At 37.3% G+C, this 20366-nt stretch overlaps 1 protein-coding gene across 1 annotated transcript; it reads left to right on the plus strand.

The window, feature by feature from the left end:
- Nucleotides 1-18686: 18686 nt before the first annotated feature.
- Nucleotides 18687-19058, plus strand: LOC131639523 (uncharacterized). The gene has a single exon (XM_058910011.1). The coding sequence runs from the start codon at nucleotides 18687-18689 to the stop codon at nucleotides 19056-19058; it is 372 nt and encodes a 123-aa protein (XP_058765994.1).
- Nucleotides 19059-20366: the final 1308 nt, after the last annotated feature.

A 20366-nucleotide genomic window follows, 5' to 3' on the forward strand; every position in this document is an offset into this window, starting at 1 on the left:
AGGCTTTTCTTTGTATATATGTTTTTTCCATTTTTTTCTTTTTTGAAATATATTGACTGCCTTGTTTGATGATTGATGAACCGTCATTGTCTTTTGATTGACATCTTCAACACTTCTTTGATGTGTGCGGATGAACGTTTGTGATTGAAACCTTTGTTGAAAGGTGTACTGAATGATTCTCTTAGAATAGAATGGACAGCCAAATTAACTGAGAACTACCCTGCCCCAGGTTATGATCAAGGGTTTTAATTAGTACAAAAAAAAACTTCTACTCCTTAGGCTCACAGGGGTTAATGAGGGAGTAACATCCTTATATCTCCACTGTTTAGGAATTGAAACAATGTCTGTACATCGTCAACATAGTCCGTTCAAAAGCATACTGTATAAGGTTACGGTATCGTTTTCGTCATCCTCCCTTAAAAAGGTATACAGCTTTAGCAGGATTTGAGTATCATAAAACATAGGCAAAGTAAAGACATAATTTAAAAATAAGTGACAGCGAAATAATTAATTCAAGACAAACATATGCAATGCACTGATGATGATTATTAAAACAGATAATGTCTATCATGATTCAAATGTTTAAACAAACAGGAAAGAACTTACAAATGAAAGTAGATCTAATGATCCAAAAGTCCGTCCGTCGAGACGTCAATCAATCTTGTCATGACTAGGCATAGGAGCGGTGGTCACCACAGGGGTTTCATGGGGGTTGGATTTGATTTCTCCGTCATTGATCAGATCTTGAATCTTATTCTTTAATGTCCCGCAATTGTTTGTGTAATGTCCAAGACTGTTGGAATGGTACGCGCACCTCGCATTGGGTTTATAGTAGGTGTTAGAATTCGTTGGCTCGATTGCCCTGGGCGTCTGGATCATATGAGTGAATTGATTGTTGTGACTTAGTTGTCGTGATTCAATTATCGTGACTCAGTTGTTGTGACTTTGTTGTCGTGATTCCATTATCGTGACTCAGTTGTCATGATTCCATTATCGTGACTCAGTTGTCGTGACTTTGTTGTCGTGACTCAGTTGTCGTGATTTTGTTGTCGTGACTCAGTTGTCGTGATTCCATTATCGTGACTCAGTTGTCGTGACTCCATTATCGTGACTCGGTTGTCGTGACTTTGTTGTCGTGACTCAGTTGTCGTGACTTCATTGTCGTGGTCTTTTCTGATTTGAGTGTCATGATTAAATCTTTAATGGCATGCTTCAACGGTCTACCATCCTTTACACCATAACCAGGATTGTTCGAATAATAAGCGCATCTCGCATTGTAATTGTACCCCAAGAATAGGAGTGCCTTTAATTCTTCTTGCCCCATGGCTGAGTTCAGAATCAAAGTTTAGGATCGGATGTTCTGAGCCTGAAGGTGTTTGACTGATTGCTCGAAATCCATTTGTGCTGAAGTAAACAGCAAGAGAGGATGAGATACCTGTTGTGAGAAACTTGTTATGCGATGTTATGAATGTAAATGCAATGCTTTCAAGGTTCTTTAGGAAATTTAGTTCACGACATATAGAAATTAAATCGGTCGCAGCCTTGTCTGAAGAACTCTGACTTTCGTCTTGGAACATCCTTCTTTGAGAATCAAGCTCACCATATCAAATGGGTCATCGCCTCTGATTCGGGATACTTCTGAATTTGAAGATACATGGCCAGAGGAAAGTAAATCCTCTTGCCCCTTGCTAGGTACTGAGTCTTTGAATTAGAAGGTGTGTGACCAGAGGAAAATAAATCCTCTTGCCCCTTGATTAGGAAATCAGTCCTTGATAGGAGTCCTTGAAATTGTGCGCCCTAAATCCATGAGATCCTTGAAAGGGTTAGTTAAATCATGTTATGATTATGATGTCATGATGTCATGATGTTATGCGAATGTAGTTCATTAGGCATAGTGTGGGGTAGTAAGGACAAACAAGTCCTTTTAACAAAACCTGCAAGGAAACGAAGGTTAGTAGCAAATACAAACAAGTCACGCAAGTCACACAAGTCACACAATTTTGCCTTATGGTTAGGCTTGCACGTGGTCCAAAGGTATGTACCCTCCCCCTGAAGTTTAGTTGGTTCAAACCTGTCCTATATAAAGATCGGGTTCTAGGGAGCTCATATCATTGACCTTTCTCGAAGGCGCTTATCTCAGTTCGGCAATCGAATCGCCAACCGAAAAGGTCCTGAAAGTCCAGTCCATATGAGTGTAGCTTCGAATATCAACCAACTTCAGTCGGAACCAAAGTCAGCCATCTCGCTACTTTCTAATAGGCTAAAGTCAAGTTCGACTAAGGTTCTAAAGGCAAATTAGTGCTTAATGACACCACGCGGCAACCAAGCATTTCCTCAGGTCGGATCCCAAGGAACACCAGGACAAACCAATGTGTCACACTAACGATGGCCATCAAATCAACCACATCAGTATACGCTGTGCAGTCTCCTTGATCTCATGCCATATACCTAAGGTACTCAGATCCGGGTTAGGATCTTTCACACAGCAAAATACCCAAAACAACCCTGCAAAATTAAAGCAAACAAAGCAAACAATAGAAAACATTTAAAGTGAATCCTAAACTTTTAAGGTAACCCCTCTTTTATCGAAATATCCCCAACAGAGTCGCCAGTTCTGTAATACGGTGAACTGACTTTTATAATCGAAAAATGTACGGTTAAGCATGAGTCGCCACCGACTTTTATTTTATCCAAACAAGTTAGAAAGGCTAAAAGAAACAGAAAAAAACCTTTTTAAAGAAAACTGAGTTCAGGGGGTAATTTATGCAAAGGGAAGGTGTAAGGCACCATTTGCATCCATGGTTTTCCATGGGCTCTTAATTGCTTTGCTCTTTAGTTTTGAAGCCAAAAGTTTCAGAAATGTAGAAGAAGAGAGATAAGGACTTTAGCTCGTAAATAAGCGTAGCCTTATTGAAGGTTTATGAAAAATGTAAGAAAAAAAGATTTTAGAGCAAGGCAAAGCAATTAGGGGCAATTACCTTAAACTTAGATGATAGGTTTCTTTTAGCCTTTCAGGATGAAAGGGTCTATCCATGCCATGAGAGGGCAGGAAGCCTTTCGTTTGGATGTAAACGGGTCATCGAGTTATCGTTCGCCTTAAAACTGTCCCATGCCATAGAGAAGGCAGGTAGTCTAAAGGGAAGGATCAGAATAGCCTTTTCGTAGGCAGCCAGAGGATACCTCAGCCTTTTCCGTAGGCAACTTCCGAGGGTCGAGGTCATATCAGTGTATCTAAGGCAGCATCATTAGGGACTTATGACCTTTATTTGTATCGAGGCAACATGGCTAAGGTATCCTCGTATTCGAGAGACACGACTATTCTGCAAAAACACAAGGCAACAGGCAACAAGGCAACAGGCAACAGGCAACAAAGAGGTTACCCCAAAAGTGTGCGTGGGTGCAACAATCATGTGGTTATATTCAGAAAATTATCTTATAATTAATTATCTAAATTAATTTAAAGGCTTGCACTCCTTAGGATTACTAACCACGCAATAGATATTTACAGTAATAATGGGGAAGGGAAATTGTAACCAGCGGAGGAGAGGGGAATTGAAACCAGCGGGATAAAATAAATAACGATTAACAGAAGATGATATTAGAGTGAGGGTTTAGGGTTACCGACTACTCGACGCTTTGGCAATGGGCAAACCCTGAAAAGATGGGAAAAATAAGAAGGCAAAATAGAGTGAGTGCATTATGAGTTCAGAGACAAACGAAGCTAACCCTAAGAATATAAAGAATTTAAGAATAAGTAAATAAATAAAAAGACACTTAGCTTTGCATTTGATCTGATATGGTTGGCGGTCAGAGGAAGCCTCAGGGGTAACCGTTTGGTCCTTTAGATTTGGAATTAGCGAAACACAGTGGAAGATATTGAAGATGAACTTGTGAATATCCATGATAATGATAAACAACTCGAATGTGCCTCGCAAATAAAAAGAAAATCGTAGTCAAATATATACATAAAATGAAGATGAGAAATGAGGTGAAAACGCTAACAAATAATCATGACAGTTAACTAAATAAAATTATAAACAAAGAAATTGAAAATTAAATAACATATTTTTATGTTTTTGTATAATATTAAGAAAATTAAACTAAACCTTTTTTGGTATTTTATAAAAATGTAAACTAAATCTAAAAAAAAACTAGTTAAATAAGATAATATATTTTTTTAGTCTTATATGATTTTTTATAAAGATTAGAATAAAATGAAAAGAACCAAGAAACTATAGAGAAAAAAAAAGCACACAAACTAGTACTTCATTTTTTTTATCAAACAAATTAAGGAAAACCAATTTTTATTTTTATTCTTTATTCCAGCTATTAGCACGATGACACTCAGCACAGGCATAATGGAAAATCAATAAAAAATATACTACTTCTAAGTGCTTCATATGTGAGAGAGAGATAACAACTTTGTTGTTCTCATAGTTTCTCATTCTCTCTCTCAAACATGACAAACAACAACAATTTCATCATTCTTCAAAACTACATGAATCAATGCTTTTCACACAAACAACATCACATAGAAAATTATCAGTTGAAGTTAAAAACAAAGGTGAGAGAAATTACCGATAGAGAAAACGCTGGAGATTTGACAACCAGTGATGGAGATGATTCACGGCGGTTAGCGGAGACGCGCGATCGGTGGGCGGTGCGGTTCAGGCGGAGGAGGACGGATTGCGAACTCTGGTGATTTGCGGCTGTGCGGTGCTGCATCGGAGACATGTATGCCGGTGACCAGTCGAAGACGGAGACAAGCTTCTCGTAGCTACGTCGTGGCTGGGAGTATTCGCGGACGGCCGCTGGGCTGCGCGTAAGTTCGCCGTGTAGCGTCGTGTACGAACAGTAGCAGTGGAGTATTTTGTCAACAAAGGGGCGGCTAGGGGTTGGTTGAAAGAGGCTCGATGTATGAAAATGAAGGACAAGACTGAGGGGTTTTTTTTTGTGTGTCAGAGATTGAGAGTGGTACGCCAAAAAAAATATTGGTTTAAGGGTTAAAATAAAGATTGTTGTTTGTACGTATAGAAAATTAGGATTAGTGATCAGTGAGAGAGAGAGAGAGTTTAAGGTGGATTCGGAATAAGGGTTAGCTCCTCCCTTTTTTCAGTTGTGTAAAGGTTGTCTTATTTATAATATACAAAATTAGGTTAAACTTGATGGACCAAAATTAATTAAAAATAACTAAAAGCCCAAATAGAAGGAATTATTCTCATTGAGTTTTTATAATTATATTTAACCAATTAAAAAAACTAGCCTAAAATGGTAGTAACAACTAAAATAAAAAATTAATTGCAAAATAAACAAACAAATTTTTTGCGATTTTAAAAAAAGTAAATTAAACGGAAATTAAGTTAGTAACAAATAAAATAAAAAATGTTAATAATGTTACTCGAGCATGGGACCTCGTGCTATTGTACCATTCACGCTCAAATTCTTACCAACTGTGCCAATTCATTTATTCGAAATAAAATGGCGTTTGTAAATATATGAGGGCAAATTTTGGGGTATGACACATGGGCTTGGAAAATACCTTTTAAATAATTATCTTATTTTTATAATATTTATTTTATCTATGTGGATTTTAATTCATTTAAATAATAGTAAATCATTATAAAATATGGAAAGTTATTTTTTATCAAAAGATTTGATTTCCCATCAAACCCAATCATCTAAATATCATTATATTGATGAAAATTCGTGGAAAAAAGGATTGGAAAAGATTGGAAACAATATGGAACCTAAATTAAAAAGAAATTACAATTTTCTTCAAAAAATTCTTTCTCCAATAATTCAAGAGTCCAAGCCCATGTTTCTAACCTAATTGTTCCCCTTATAAATTCCACAAACATTCTGCAATAGAAAAAAAAGCAGCCTAAGAACGAGGGTTCATAATACACAAAATAGCAAAGAAAGAAGGGAATTCGTGCACACCATCCCAACAAGTTTTAAGGCCTTTCACTCATCATATTCGGCTTCTAAGGTATCATAAGGTAAGGAGGGACCATTGTTGAGGTCCTCTAACGTGCAGAACGTGTGTATCATGTTCATATCATTCCATGCACCTTTGATTTCTGTTCATCGTATTTTGGTGTTTTTCCTTTGAATTTAATGTTTTGCATAAGCTTCTAATGTTGTTTGAGACAGATTAGAACCCTTAGAATGAAGTCTTAACGCCAGGATCATAAATCGCCATTGTTAGGGCATTGAAGAAGGAAGCTTCCGTATCCGTTGATACAGGTTGTTTCAGAATGTAAAAGCCATACCATTGAATTCGGAGCTTCTCATTTAGTGGATCTGGGTCGATATTTGCTTCGTTTATGGTTTCTCTTTATGAGTTTAATTTGCAGGTAATTTTGCTACGGAAATATTGCAGCAAATCGTAGCAATTTCCCAGTTAAAATTGCAGGTATGAATTGATGAAGATGGTGAATAGTACTGCTGAGTCATTGACCACGCGTGCAGCGTCGCGATTGGCTGGTCAGCAGTTAGTGAATCTCTCTCTGGTTCTGATTGGTTAATCGCATCCCCTTGGGTCCCACGCGCATGACCTTTTGACTTTTCCCATTAATTTCATTATTTCATATTTATTGTATTCCAAGTGTAATACTAACAACTTAAAAGCGCAGCTGGATTGGAAAGCGTGCACTTGGTTACATCAAAGTGGTGGGTTCGAATCCCACTTTCCTGCAAACTATTTTTATCATGTTTATCCCACAGATCCGGTGCATCTCGCCCATGGGAATTATCATGCGTTCTCGCCACCTATCCACAGGATCACTAAGCCACAAGATCCAATGCTCATAAAGACGAAGGACCACCATGGACACTCAACCTTCAATCTTACCTGATCAGAGCTAAGTCACTATTCTTTTATTTACTTATTTTTATTATTTTATTTTAATGTTAGTTTTTATTTTTCTTTTTCTATTCTCTTGTTATAAATTCTTTTTTTATTTATTTATCTTGACAAAATAATTTTATATAATTATTTCATAATTATTTTTAAATCGAAAACTCGATTTTCTTTACAATCCTTTAATTTTAATTTTTATTTATATGCTTAATTAGTTAAAATATTAGGTTTAACTTTATAATTATTCTATTCTATTCTGGCTCATCTAGCCATCTTATCGAACTTTCGATTCCATTAGCCTTTAGGGTTTGTTCAATCCCATTTATTCATTTTATTTGCCTTTTGGGGATAAAATAGGGTTTATACCCATAGTTAACGAATCTTAAATGCACTAACACTTCTCTTCTTCATGCCTACTTTTCAGGGTTACCTCAAGATCCCCCGATTACGCGCCATGCCAATCGAAAAGCTAAGTGTCTAACCCTCTTTTGGTTTAAAAAATCATTTTAGCTTTTATTTTTCCCTTTTTAATTAAAATAGGGTTTGTTGAACTTGTAACGCACTCACCCTTATTTATTTTCCTCTTAATTTGTAGAGTTGATCAAGGGTTCGAAGAAGATCGAGGCTCAAGATAATTATTCATCCCTCTTATTTTTTTTGTCTTTTAATTTCCCCCATCCCTGCAGGTGTTTATTGTAATAGCGTATGACATTTATTTTCTGCCTTTAATTCACGTAATATTAATTGTTGTGGTTAGTAATCTTAGGGAGTGCAAGCCTTGAATTAACGTAGATCACTAAATTATAAGATAATATATCTGAATTAACCACCTGATTGTGCCACACACACACCTTTAGGGTAATCCCTCTGTTGCCTTGTTGCCTTATTACTATTGTCTTGTTGCTTTAATTTTCGTTGCCTAAAAATAGTCAAAGTCCCTCGATTCCGAGGATACCTAAAGCAATGCTGCCTCAAAGTTATTGAAACTCCCTCGATGTTGCCTCGGTAAAATGATGATTTGTCCCCATTGCTAAGGTATCCTCGCATGATGCCTGAAAAATAAAATGACTATTATATCCTTCCCTTAGACTACCTGCCCTCTTTATGGCAAGGGACAGACTTGTGGCAAACGATTATTCTCGATGACCCGAACATCCAATTGAAAGATTTCCTGCCCTCTTATGGCATGGATGATCCTTTCGCCTGAAAAGCTAAAAGAACGTTTTCAAAACTTAGGGTAGTTGCTACTAATTGCTTGCTCTAAATTCAAATTCAAATCAAAATCTTTTCCCATTCCTTTTCAAAATCAAATTCAAAAAGACTACGCTTATTTACAAGCTAAAGTTCTTCTTCAGAGTTTTTACTTTTCACACCTCCTTTTCAAACATTTCAAACAATACAAAAGTGAGCTAAGAAATTAAGAGCCCATGGATAACCATGGATACAAAGGGTGCCTTACACCTTCCCTTTGTATAACTTACCCCCCAAACTCAAAATCTTTTTTAAAAGGCCTTTTCCTGTTCTTTTAGCCTTTCCTAAAATTGGATAAAATAAAAGTCGGTGGCGACTCTTGCTATCCGCGACATTTCGATATAAAAGTCAGTTCACCGTATTACAATCCAGTTTATTTCTAATCGAATAGTCTAGACCTCCTGCAGCCATTTCAACTAATTCGTGTTCTGGAACCACGGTGAAACATCTTGATTTTAACAAACGGAACCTGTTCAAATAATCATCTATGGGTTCCGTGAATTTCCTCTTGATGCTAGCCAACTCTTTCAAACTTATCTTGGATTGGCCCATATAGAATTGTTCATGAAACAATCTCTCCAAGTGTGCCCATGCATCTATGGAATTTGGGGGTAAAGTAGTGAACCATGTAAAAGCATTTTTTGTTAGCGAACTAGGAAAATATTTAATTCTCAAATCATCGTTGCCTGCTAAATCGCTAGCCTCCGTTAAGTATCGGGCTATGTGTTCTACAGTTGATTCACTAGTATCTCCTGAAAACTTTGTTAATTTGGGTACTTTGGTACCTCTTGGCAATTCCGTTTGCATAATATATTCTGCTATAGGGGAAGTGTAATTTGGACGTCGAAGTCCAGTGTTAAGGCCATTATTAGCCATAATCCTTTCTATCATGGCGGTCAGATTATTTTCTGTTGCCATATTGTCTCTCCTAACCCTGTGTACAACTTCGTCTGGATGTTCGTTCCTTCCTACTACAACTAGACTAGGCTGCTGTTGGGGAACTGGTTGTTAGCCAGTGTTGGTCCCTTGATTTTGATTTTCTAAATCTATTACTTGATTTCTTTCGACGGGCACCTGCTTAGGTGGCGGAACTACATCTTGAACTTGTTCTAAGATTGGGTCACCTTCTCGATAGGTAGATTGGTTGTTTCTTCGCCTAGTTTGAGGGACTCCTAAGAAATCTGTCATTCGACTTATTTGTGAAGATATTTTTTGGTATGTTTCTACATTATCCTGGTTAGTCCTGGTAATGTTTGCCACTAATGGATTAAAGATTGACCCCAATTCTCTAGCAAGAACACCTAGCATATCATGATTACTTGCATCCATTTCCTGCCTAAATGCTGCTTGACTATTGGTAGTTAAGAGAGGCATTTGGCCTGATGGGTCTGTGTTTTGTGCGCTTCGACCTATCAAACCGACATTAGGCGAAAACGTTGTTGCGCTAGGTGCAGTATACGTAGGTCCTGCCCCTTGTAATCCTGCCATATACGAGTACGACATTCCATAAGGATTCCCAGGTCTCCAACCCTCGAATGCCGATGAGGATGGTCTTGGGATATGTAATTGACTTGCGGAATTTGTCGAGAAATGTGGTATCTCGTTTGTGCTGGTAAAAGGAGGCATGGAATTCAAATTGGAGACTGGGATAGTCCCCGTCGACCCTGATGTATTTTCGGGCATAGCCTGGGAACTAACTATGGCCGCAGATCCTGTCGACACTAGTATATGTTGCGCTCCTTGTGTAGAAGTCGAAACATGTGTAGTATTTGCTGCTACTGTTCCTGACCCTTTGGGGGATCTTGATCTCCCATTCCACTGGTCAAATTGACCATTTTCTTGTTGTACCTTCGTTTAGGAATCAGTTGTGCACTGTTGGTTAATTTACTGTTCCTAAGGTTCATACAAGGTCTTGATATATTCTAGACAAAAACAAAACAACAAATTAATGACAATCTGTTTGACACTGTCCCAGTGGGCGTGCCAATTTATTTACGGTGATTTCCGGTAAACAAACGCTAGTCTTCCAAACTATAGTTTATACTTTGGTTACTCGCAGGATCGACTAGATTGATCCTAGGTCATAGTCAAATAGTTGTCTCTTGATATAATTTGATTCATATTTGTTGGTTTTTGTTTCGAATCTTGTTTATGGTGTGATTGTGTGAATAATCTTGCGAAATGAAACTTGTTATACACGTAAATACAACCTTGACGAAATGTAAAAGAAATGTAAATTGCAGAAATGTAAAGTGCAAGAATGTAAAGTACGGGAATGTACAATAGCGGTAAATGAAGAAGGCTTCGAAATAAAACTGAACGAAAGATAAAAATACTGGAAAGATACTTGAATAAAGATGAATATAAACGTATTTAAAATGGTGTTGATGTCATACGTACATTTCTCAGCGAACTCTTTCTCTTAACACTTGATACTTGAGTAATTTTGTGAGTAATTTGTACAAAATGAACATCCTGTATCCTGATATTAAGACCCTTATTTATATTAATTTCGACCCTAACGGTCCTACACTAACGAAATGCCACGTTGCTCACATGCATACACTTCGAATCCCTGGGGCGCCATCTGTCCTTGTTCGGTTACACAGAATGTTTCGAAATTCAAATCCTCCCGCCTGTATTCTCTTCCGATACGTGGCAACGTGATCTTTGACGAGGATGCCACGAAACACGCCAAGCTTCAGTACTCTTTGTATTTCGAGAAAACGCCTAAGTCCCAAAGACAACCTATCTTGATTCAGCTTCGATTTCAATCATCTTTATCTCAACTTAAATAACATCCTCGAACATGGCCATCAGAAGCCATATTTCTCCGAACTCTAATTTCTTCAAAGAACATTTTCTTCAATCGAAATCTCCAGCTAACACTTCCGTAGATGCATCTACGGAAGCGTAATAAACCAGTGTATATGGGGAAAAAATACACATAAAAATCAATTAAGGGAAGCTTCCGTAGACGCATTTACAGAAAAGCTTAGTGTTGAATGCAATATAGGGCAAGCAACAAAAAAGATTTGGAAATATTGATCCGGGAATTATCGTCCTCAGAGATGGAGAGATGCCATTCAATAGTTCCTACGGTTTCGAGCTTTGGTTTGAATGAACAAAAGTATAAAAATAGAAAAGTAAATATGAACATAAAAAGAATTTCATTCTTTTGAAAGAAAAGATTTATCAAGCTTTGCATATAATCTACTTCTCACAAACTTAAACTTATCGACCAGTTATACTCAACCTGTGATACTCGTCTATGTTATCACGTATCTCTCACATAAGTGTCCATCTCTGGAGCACCTACGAGATTAACTTACAACCAAGGTTATCTCTAATGCAAAGCTGCAAGAACATCTGTATTCTCGCGTTGGCGATCTCTCGCGCGCCGCTTAACACGAAAGCATTAAGAATGGATACCCACAGTGATTGTTAGCTCTAAATCTATCTCTAGAGTTCAGAAACTAACTGATAATCATCCTAGATAAGGATTCAAGAAGTTTATCTCTAAAGCAACCCAAATCCCGAGCACAGAGCAAAAATCTAAGACAACAATCAACATAGGCTTGTAAAGTAAGTTTTATATAACGTCATGATCAACAAATATACATGAGTTCAAAGTAAAATCATATACAAAACCCAACCAAAGAGAAATACACAAAGAAGAAGAGAAATGAACCGAAAGTCTCCCGGTTTGTCAGCTCCGTTCGACGCTCAATCCACCCCCAATCATCCAAATGCAACCTCCGAAGTTGTTTTCTAAGCTAATCTATCCAAAAAATGAAGGTTGATGGAGTTGGGAACAAATACCCCAAAACCATAACCTAAAAATGTGATTTTTACCCCTATTTAACGAGCTGATATCTGCCATGTTCGCTCAGCGAGCTCTGCTCCGCTTAGCGGATGACAGCAAAAGTGAAATTTTGTTTTCGCCATAAGTTGAGAACCGTAACTCCGAATTGCGCCCGGTTCGAAGCGTTGGAAAGCTTATTCAATGCTCTATCCGATAATGAATGAATTGAAACCAAAATGATGATTTTGGTCATCCTTATTTTGAGCCTATGGAAGTCCACTTGACGGTGGCTATGCGGGCTTGCACCAAAACTGCGAAATCGAAGCCGTGCCTTTGACACTTTATTCCTCAAGGCTCCAATAAGCATGAATACCTATAAAAAAAAGGAAAAACTATCAAATGGTATAAAATTATATGAAAATACAACTATTCACAAAGTATACGTATTTATACACAAAACGGGGAATTACTCAAACGGTATTAACAAAAGTATCGATAAGTGCCACTATTTACATACACAAAATAAGTACATTTTGGCACTTATCAAACTCTCCCCAACTTGAAACTTTGTTTTTCCTCAAACAATGTCAAATAAATCAAAGAATCAAAAGTAATAAATCAAAGAATTGTGAATCAACAAGTTTAGAAAAACCAAAAACAAATGTATGGCTCAATACAAAAACGTATAAACAAAGTAAATACTTACCACTATACTACAACGACAACATGTAAACGAAACGAATCCTAAGCACAAAAAGCATACAAAACATTATAACACAATACATGCTCACATCATGAATCACACCTAGCAAAAATTCATCAATGGATGAAGAACACACAAGGGTGAAGGACTTTTAACACTCATCCAAAAATCTTGCAAACAAAAGATTAAATTATGCATTCATCCAAAAATCACATTGAAGATACAAAAGCAAGATCACAAGGGCTTTTCAAGGTTGTAATGTGGCTTGGTTAACAAACAAGGGATATGTCATAAGGCTAATCGAAACAAAAACTTGCCTAAACCTAAGGGAGTGATCAATCCACCAAAGATTCAAACAACAAAATCTCGATTAAACTTCCTCCTTAACCACAAGTTTATCAAACCGATCACAATACTTATTAGCACAATTATTCGCTTCTCTTTTCTTTTTATTTTTCAAAACGTTTTCACTTTTTTTTCTTTTCTTTTCTTTTCACATTTTTTTCTTTTTTTCTTTCTTTTCAACCTCATAGCAACAACCAAATAAGTAGTAACCATTTCTCTCCCCAACTTGAATTCAACCACACCATCATATGAATACTCCCTACTTTCTAAGGCAAGATAAAAATTCATACCAAAAATCATGGTTGAGGGTTCAAGAAAATAAAGAATCAATCATCCATGCAAAAATGAGAACTAAACACTCAAAGATAAGCATTTAGCAAAAACAACATGGATATTGACAAAAAGCTCAAAAGAGTTAACAAATGATCACACACTCACAAGAAGAATTGACTATTTGGTTATGGTGGTTGTCCTCAAAATAAAACAAAATGCCTTGATCCTTTTCATGCTTTCATAAAATCAACATAAACAAAAGATTAAGCATAATAAAATCCATTTAAAACAAAGATTGTGGCCTCCAGCATATATGAACAATAGAAAGCTTCCTCGCATTTATGGTTTGGGAACTAAAGTGATTCAATCAACAAGCAAGTAATGCAAGAGAATGAATGGTATGGAAATTGTACAAATGAAAAGTTTCCTAAACATGTTATGCTATAGAAAGCGATAAATGATTACCTTGAATGATACAACTTCAAAAACAATATCATACCATACATCTTCAGGTTGAAACACTCAAGCTTTGGAAAATCACCTAAAAAATCTTTGAATTATCGAACAAAATTTGAGTACAAACAACCAATAAAAGAATTAGAAAAATAAAACTAGTATCTACTACTAAATAGCCTTGGTGAAAGTGGGAAAACGGAGTGAACCAAGTGGAATAGGAATCCCACTGGTACAAAGCAAGAAAACAAAATTTTACTGTTATCGCTTAGCGGAGCTAGGATCGCTCAGCGGATGACAGAAAAACTAGAAAAATCAGAACAGAAACAGCTGTTCCAATTTTCCTCCACTTCACCTAAATACTTCTTAATCCTAATTATAAACAACATTTACAACCGTTGGGGTGCCTCCCAACAAGCGCTTGTTTTACGTCGTTAGCTCGACGCCTTTATTGTTTCGGTGTTTGGAAAGTAGCTTCCTCCAATCATGCCATGGTGACGTATCACCGCACAAGCCTAAAGAAAGTGTCCTAACCAACCACTTAACAAATGTTACTAGTACAAATATATACAATGATTAAACGAACATAAAGGAAAACATAAGTATACAAATATGTACATGAACAAACACATATATACAAGTATGGAACAAATACAATTATTATCATACAAAAAGAGAAAATTGGTGAATGTAAACAAGTAAACATATACAAGTGAAAATATACAAGTGAAACTATACAATTTATACGATATATACAAAGCCCAAGACCACGGAAACTATTGCGATGCAATTCAACAACCATTCCCCGGCAACGGCGCCATTTTGTTGAATGCAGTATAGGGAACGCAACAAAAAAGATTTGGAAATATTGATCCGGGAATTATCGTCCTCAGAGATGGAGAGATGCCACTCAACAGTTTCTATGGTTTCGAGCTTTGGTTTGAATGAACAAAAGTATAAAAATGGAAAAGTAAATATGAACATAAAAAGAATTTCATTCTTTGGAAAGAAAAGATTTATCAAGCTTTGCATATAATCTACTTCTCACAAACTTAAACTTATCGACCAATTATACTCAACCTGTGATACTCGTCTATGTTATCACGTACCTCTCACATAAGTGTCCATCTCTGGAGCACCTACGAGATTAACTTACAACCAAGGTTATCTCTAATGCGAAGCTGCAAGAACATCCGTATTCTCGCGTCGGCGATCTCTCGCGCGCCGCTTAAACACGAAAGCATTAAGAATGGATACTCACAGTGATTGTTAGCTCTAAATCTATCTCTAGAGTTCAGAAACTAACTGATAATCATCCTAGATAAGGATTCAAGAAGTTTATCTCTAAAGCAACCCAAATCCCGAGCACAGAGCAAAAATCTAAGACAACAATCAACATAGGCTTGTAAAGTAAGTTTTATATAACGTCATGATCAACAAATATACATGAGTTCAAAGTAAAATCATATACAAAACCCAACCAAAGAGGAATACACAAAGAAGAAGAGAAATGAACCGAAAATCTCCCGCTTTGTCAGCTCCGTTCGACGCTCAATCCACCCCCAATCATCCAAATGCAACCTCCGAAGTTGTTTTATAAGCTAATCTATCCAAAAAATGAAGGTTGATGGAGTTGGGAACAAATACCCCAAAACCATAACCTAAAAATTTGATTTTTACCCCTATTTAACGAGCTGATATCTGTCATGTTCGCTCAGCGAGCTCTGCTCCGCTTAGCGGTTGATAGCAAAAGTGAAATCTTGTTTTCGCCATAAGTTGAGAACTGTAACTCCGAATTGCGCCCGGTTCGAAGCGTTGGAAAGCTTATTCAATGATCTATCCAATAATGAATGAATGGAAACCAAAATGATGATTTTGGTCATCCTTATTTTGAGCCTATGGAAGTCCGCTTGACGGTGGCTAAGCTGGCTTGCACCAAAACTGCGAAATCGAAGCCGTGCCTTTGACACTTTATTCCTCAAGGCTCCAATAAGCATGAATACCTATAAAAACAAAGGAAAAACGATCAAATGGTATAAAAGTATATGAAAATACAACTATTCATAAAGTATACGTATTTATACACAAAACGGGGAATTACTCAAACGGTATTAACAAAAGTATCGATAAGTGCCACTATTTACATACACAAAATAAGTACATTTTGGCACTTATCACTTAGCGCCACATTGTTCCGTAGATGCATCTACGGAAGTTTCTGATATAGTTTGAACCAGAATTATCACTCCCCCCATTGTTTCATTTCTCTTAACTCTTCATACTCCACACCCTAAAAACTCTACATCATCAATACCTTATTTCACTCCAATGCTCAAAATTTATGGTGCAACAAAACAAAGGGAGCAAGAAGAGTCTGAATTTCAAGTAAATAATCACTTTCAACCATTACATTGTTCACATTGTGAATGAATTTTTTTGCAAAAAAGTTACGTAGCTTCCGTAGATCCATCTACGAAACGTGTTAAAGATGAACACTTCCGTAGATGCATCTACGGAATAGTCCCAGCAGTTTTTTCCCAACATTTTGTAATTCTGTGTGATTTTGACAAAATAGGTATGATGCATCCCGATAATATTTCAAAAGAATTAGATACTTTAGTCGATGTTTGTACGAATATCGATGGGGTAGTCACAAATGTGGTAGATGTCGGAGGTGACTTTCGTAGTAAGGAAGACTTTGATGATCGTGAAAGCATGATAACATGGATTTGTAGGAACACAACTAATCTTGGTTTTGGTGTGGTGATAGGAAGATCGGATAATGGTACAGCAAGAAGAAACCCGTTTGTAACAATATTGTGCGAAAGAAGCGGGAAATACCATCCTCCTCTAAAGAATTTTAAAAGAGACGAGACGGGTACTAGAAAATGCGAGTGTCCATTTAAAATCCGTTTTTACATGTTGGTTAGCAAGAAGTGGAAATGCTCTGTTGTTTGTGGTTTGCATAACCATGATTTGTGCGCAAAATTACAAGGCCATCCGGTGGCATGTCGGCTCAATCCGGTCAGGAAGGCATCTATACTTGCCACATTGAAAAGGAAGGAAGCCGACAACATTTCAAATATAAGGCAAGTGTATAATCAACGGTACCGCAATAAAAAGGCGAGTAGGGTAGATAGGAGCGAGATACAACATTTGTTGAAAATGTTGGATGATAACAAATACATGGTGTGGAATAGATATTGCTATGACGATGCTACGGTCCGAGATATTTTTTGGACTCATCCGGATTCCATAAAGTTGTTCAACACTTTCTCGACAGTGCTCCTTCTCGATTCTACCTACAAGACCAACAAGTATCGAATCCCATTATTCGAGGTGGTTGGTGTTACATCCATCGAGAAGACATTTGCCGTTGGTTTTGCTTTTTTGGAGTGTGAAAAAAAGGATAATTTTAGGTGGGCCTTGGAAGTGTGTCGCTCACTTTTGAAAAAACAATTCGAGATGCCTAAGGCGATTGTTATGGACCGCGACCCCGCTTTGATGAATGCAATTGCAAAGGTATTTCCTTCTTTCGATGCATTACTTTGTCGATATCACATATCATGTAATATGAGAAGTAAGGTTAAACCCGATGTGGGGACAAAACAAGTAGCGACCGAAGGTGGGAAAGTGGTGAAGCCCGGAGTGATTGTTGACCAAATAATGAATGCATGGGATCGTATTACAAGTTAGTCGACAAAATAATTATATGCCGATGCCGTATTGCAATTTTGGGAAATATGTGAAAAATATCCCGATTTATTGAAATACATTAAAAGCACCATTCTTGACAAAGTGAAGAAGAAGTTTGTTTGTGTGTGGACTGATAAGGTCTGACACCTTGGAAATACAACAACCAATAGAGTTGAGTCGACACATGCTACTTTGAGAAATTGGTTGTGTTATAGCAAGGGTGATTTGTGTAAAGCATGGGACACCATAAATCACATGATTTCGAACCAACACAACGAAATACAAGCGTCATTCGGTCGGAGCATTACGGTTTTGGAGCATTGATTTAAGAATAGCATCATTTACTCTCAATTGATCGGCAATGTGTCTCGGCCCGGATTGAATTATATATTTCATGAGGCGAATCGAGGTGAAACAATTGGTGGTGATACTGCAAAGTGTGGTTGCACTATTGCTATCACGTATGGTCTCCAGTGTGCTTGTGCTATTGCAAAAAAATGAGATTAGGTGAGCCAATAAAAATGAATGAAATCACTCCTCATTGGAAGAGACTTAGTTTTGATGATGATGGTTGTGTCGAAGAAGATTCGAATATCTCTATTATTTCCGAATTGGAGGCGATGCAAGAGAGATTTTTGAAGGCCGATGACAACAAAAAATTATACATCAAAGAACAAATGCAGAGGATTGGATTTCCTGAAACAACCGACATGAAACCGCCGTCTCAACCCGTTAAGACAAAACGTGCTCCGAAGAAAGTGAACTCTACGCCAAATGACAACTCGACAACACGGTCTCCTTCATATTGTGAGCACGTCGACAAACGCTTTCCCGACTCACTTACTCCAAAATCTCAAAAGAGTTCAAACAAGGGAGCTCGCTTAAGCAAATCGCCTCCGATACCTATTCCACCACAAGTTCCGCAAGTTTCGACTTCGATTCCAACACCTATTGTTCCAAAACTTCCGATTCCATCAATTGAAGAGGTACAAATTGCTTCAAAAATTCCATTCATGCGACATGCCAGTTTTTTTGCACAAATACATCAACCAGATCGTCAATGTCGCGGGGGACGGTAATTGCAGATTTCGGGCCGTATCGACTTTGCTTGGTAAGAGAGAGGATGCCCATGAGCTTGTCCGTCATGATCTTATCGAAGAGTTGCTGAACCATAAAGACTCGTACACGCGGGTATTTGGAAACAAAACTAAATTTGAATCGGTAAACAAAGCTCTTGTTCCTTGGGGGGGGGGGGGGGCGCCTACGCACCAGTTTCACATTGGATGAGATTCCCGAAAATGGGACATCTTATTGCATGCGCATATGACATGGTATGCATTTACTTGACGCGTTATGGTTTTTCAGAAACCTTTTTTCGCTCTGCACCTCCTCCAAATCCAATTGATCGTATTATATATGTTGGATGGCTCGCCAAATCGCGTCATTTTGTACAAGTTTACTTGAAATCGGGATGCCCCATACCAACTACGTCACCGGAATGGAATCTTCATCATACCGAACTTGCCGAGACGTGGCTGTATGTATTTGTTGATAAGATGCATGAATTTGAAAGATTGAAGAATACCGATAAAATCTCGAATGCGGAAAAGTCAAAATTGGAACCACCAATAGAATTAGCCGGCGACAGTTCTTTTCATGTATTTATCTAGTTTCAAAGTGTAATATATGCACTCTATAATATTGCAATATAATCCTTTTTTATCTTTGTGTGTTTGTGTCTATGTGTTTCAAATTGTTTACGTTTTGTTCCTATGTGTGTTTGTGTCTAGTTTCCTAAATTTCATCCCAAAACTGCTGCCTACTGCTTTCTGTTCTGCTAAACAAATAGCAGGGAAACTTCCGTAGATCCAGCTATGGAAGGGTATTACAATGAAAATTATATGTCTTTACCGTAGATGTATCTACGGAAGGGTGTTACGTCGAAAATTATGGGCCTCTACTGTATATGCATCTAGGGAACGTAGAAACATATGACCCTTCCGTAGATACATCTATGGAACTTTTTGTGATAGACATTGTGTGGTCCATATTCTCCAAAGGCTTCTATAAATTTGGGGTTTCTAGGTTTGTATTACACGTAAGCACAAACCCTAAACACAAACACAAAAATGTTTCGCATTAGGCCAGATGGATATTACCGAACATCAATGAAGCGTCCCGATCCTGAACCAGAATACTGCATAAGGGATGGGCATTTCATTTTGAAGGATAAAAAAACACTTAGTAAGGGGGGGGGGGTTGAATAAGTGTGACTTAAAAAACTCTTAAGATAAAAACAATGAACACAATATTTTTATCCTGGTTTGTTGTTAACGAAACTACTCCAGTCCACCCCCTTAGAGTGATTTACCTCAACTGAGGATTTAATCCACTAATCAATCTTGATTATAATGGTTATCCACTTAGAAACACTTTAAGTCTTCTAGAGTATACTGATCACAACTTGATCACTCTAGGAAATCACCACTTAGAAACTTCTAAGTCTTCTAGAGTCTACTGATCTCACTGATCACTCTAGGAACCTTTTACAATCAATGTAAAATAAATGTTTACAAGAGTATGAATTGCTTCTTAAAAAGCTATAATCACAAATGTGATATTTCTCTTAAGTTCTAAGCTTAACACTCACTAAATATTACAATAGTTGTGAGGTTGAAGATGAAGTTCGTGAGATTTGAATTCAGCAGCGTTTCAGTATTTTTGCAAGAGTTGTTGTTTTTGCTTCTGATCAGAACTTCATATTTATAGGCATTTTGAGAAGATGACCGTTGAATTGCATTTAATGCATTGTGTGAATAGTACAACTTTGCATTTAATGTTTTCACTGTTTTGTCAACTACCTCGAGCCATGCTTTTCCTGCTTTTAATGACTTTGCCTTTTGTAGCTTCTAATGTTCCTTTTGTCAATCAGAGATTAGACTTAATAGCGTGTCATCTAGTACCAACTTCTGATCTCA

This window comes from Vicia villosa, unplaced genomic scaffold, assembly GCF_029867415.1.
Source record: "Vicia villosa cultivar HV-30 ecotype Madison, WI unplaced genomic scaffold, Vvil1.0 ctg.002679F_1_1, whole genome shotgun sequence".
In the NCBI taxonomy this organism is placed as follows: domain Eukaryota; kingdom Viridiplantae; phylum Streptophyta; class Magnoliopsida; order Fabales; family Fabaceae; genus Vicia; species Vicia villosa.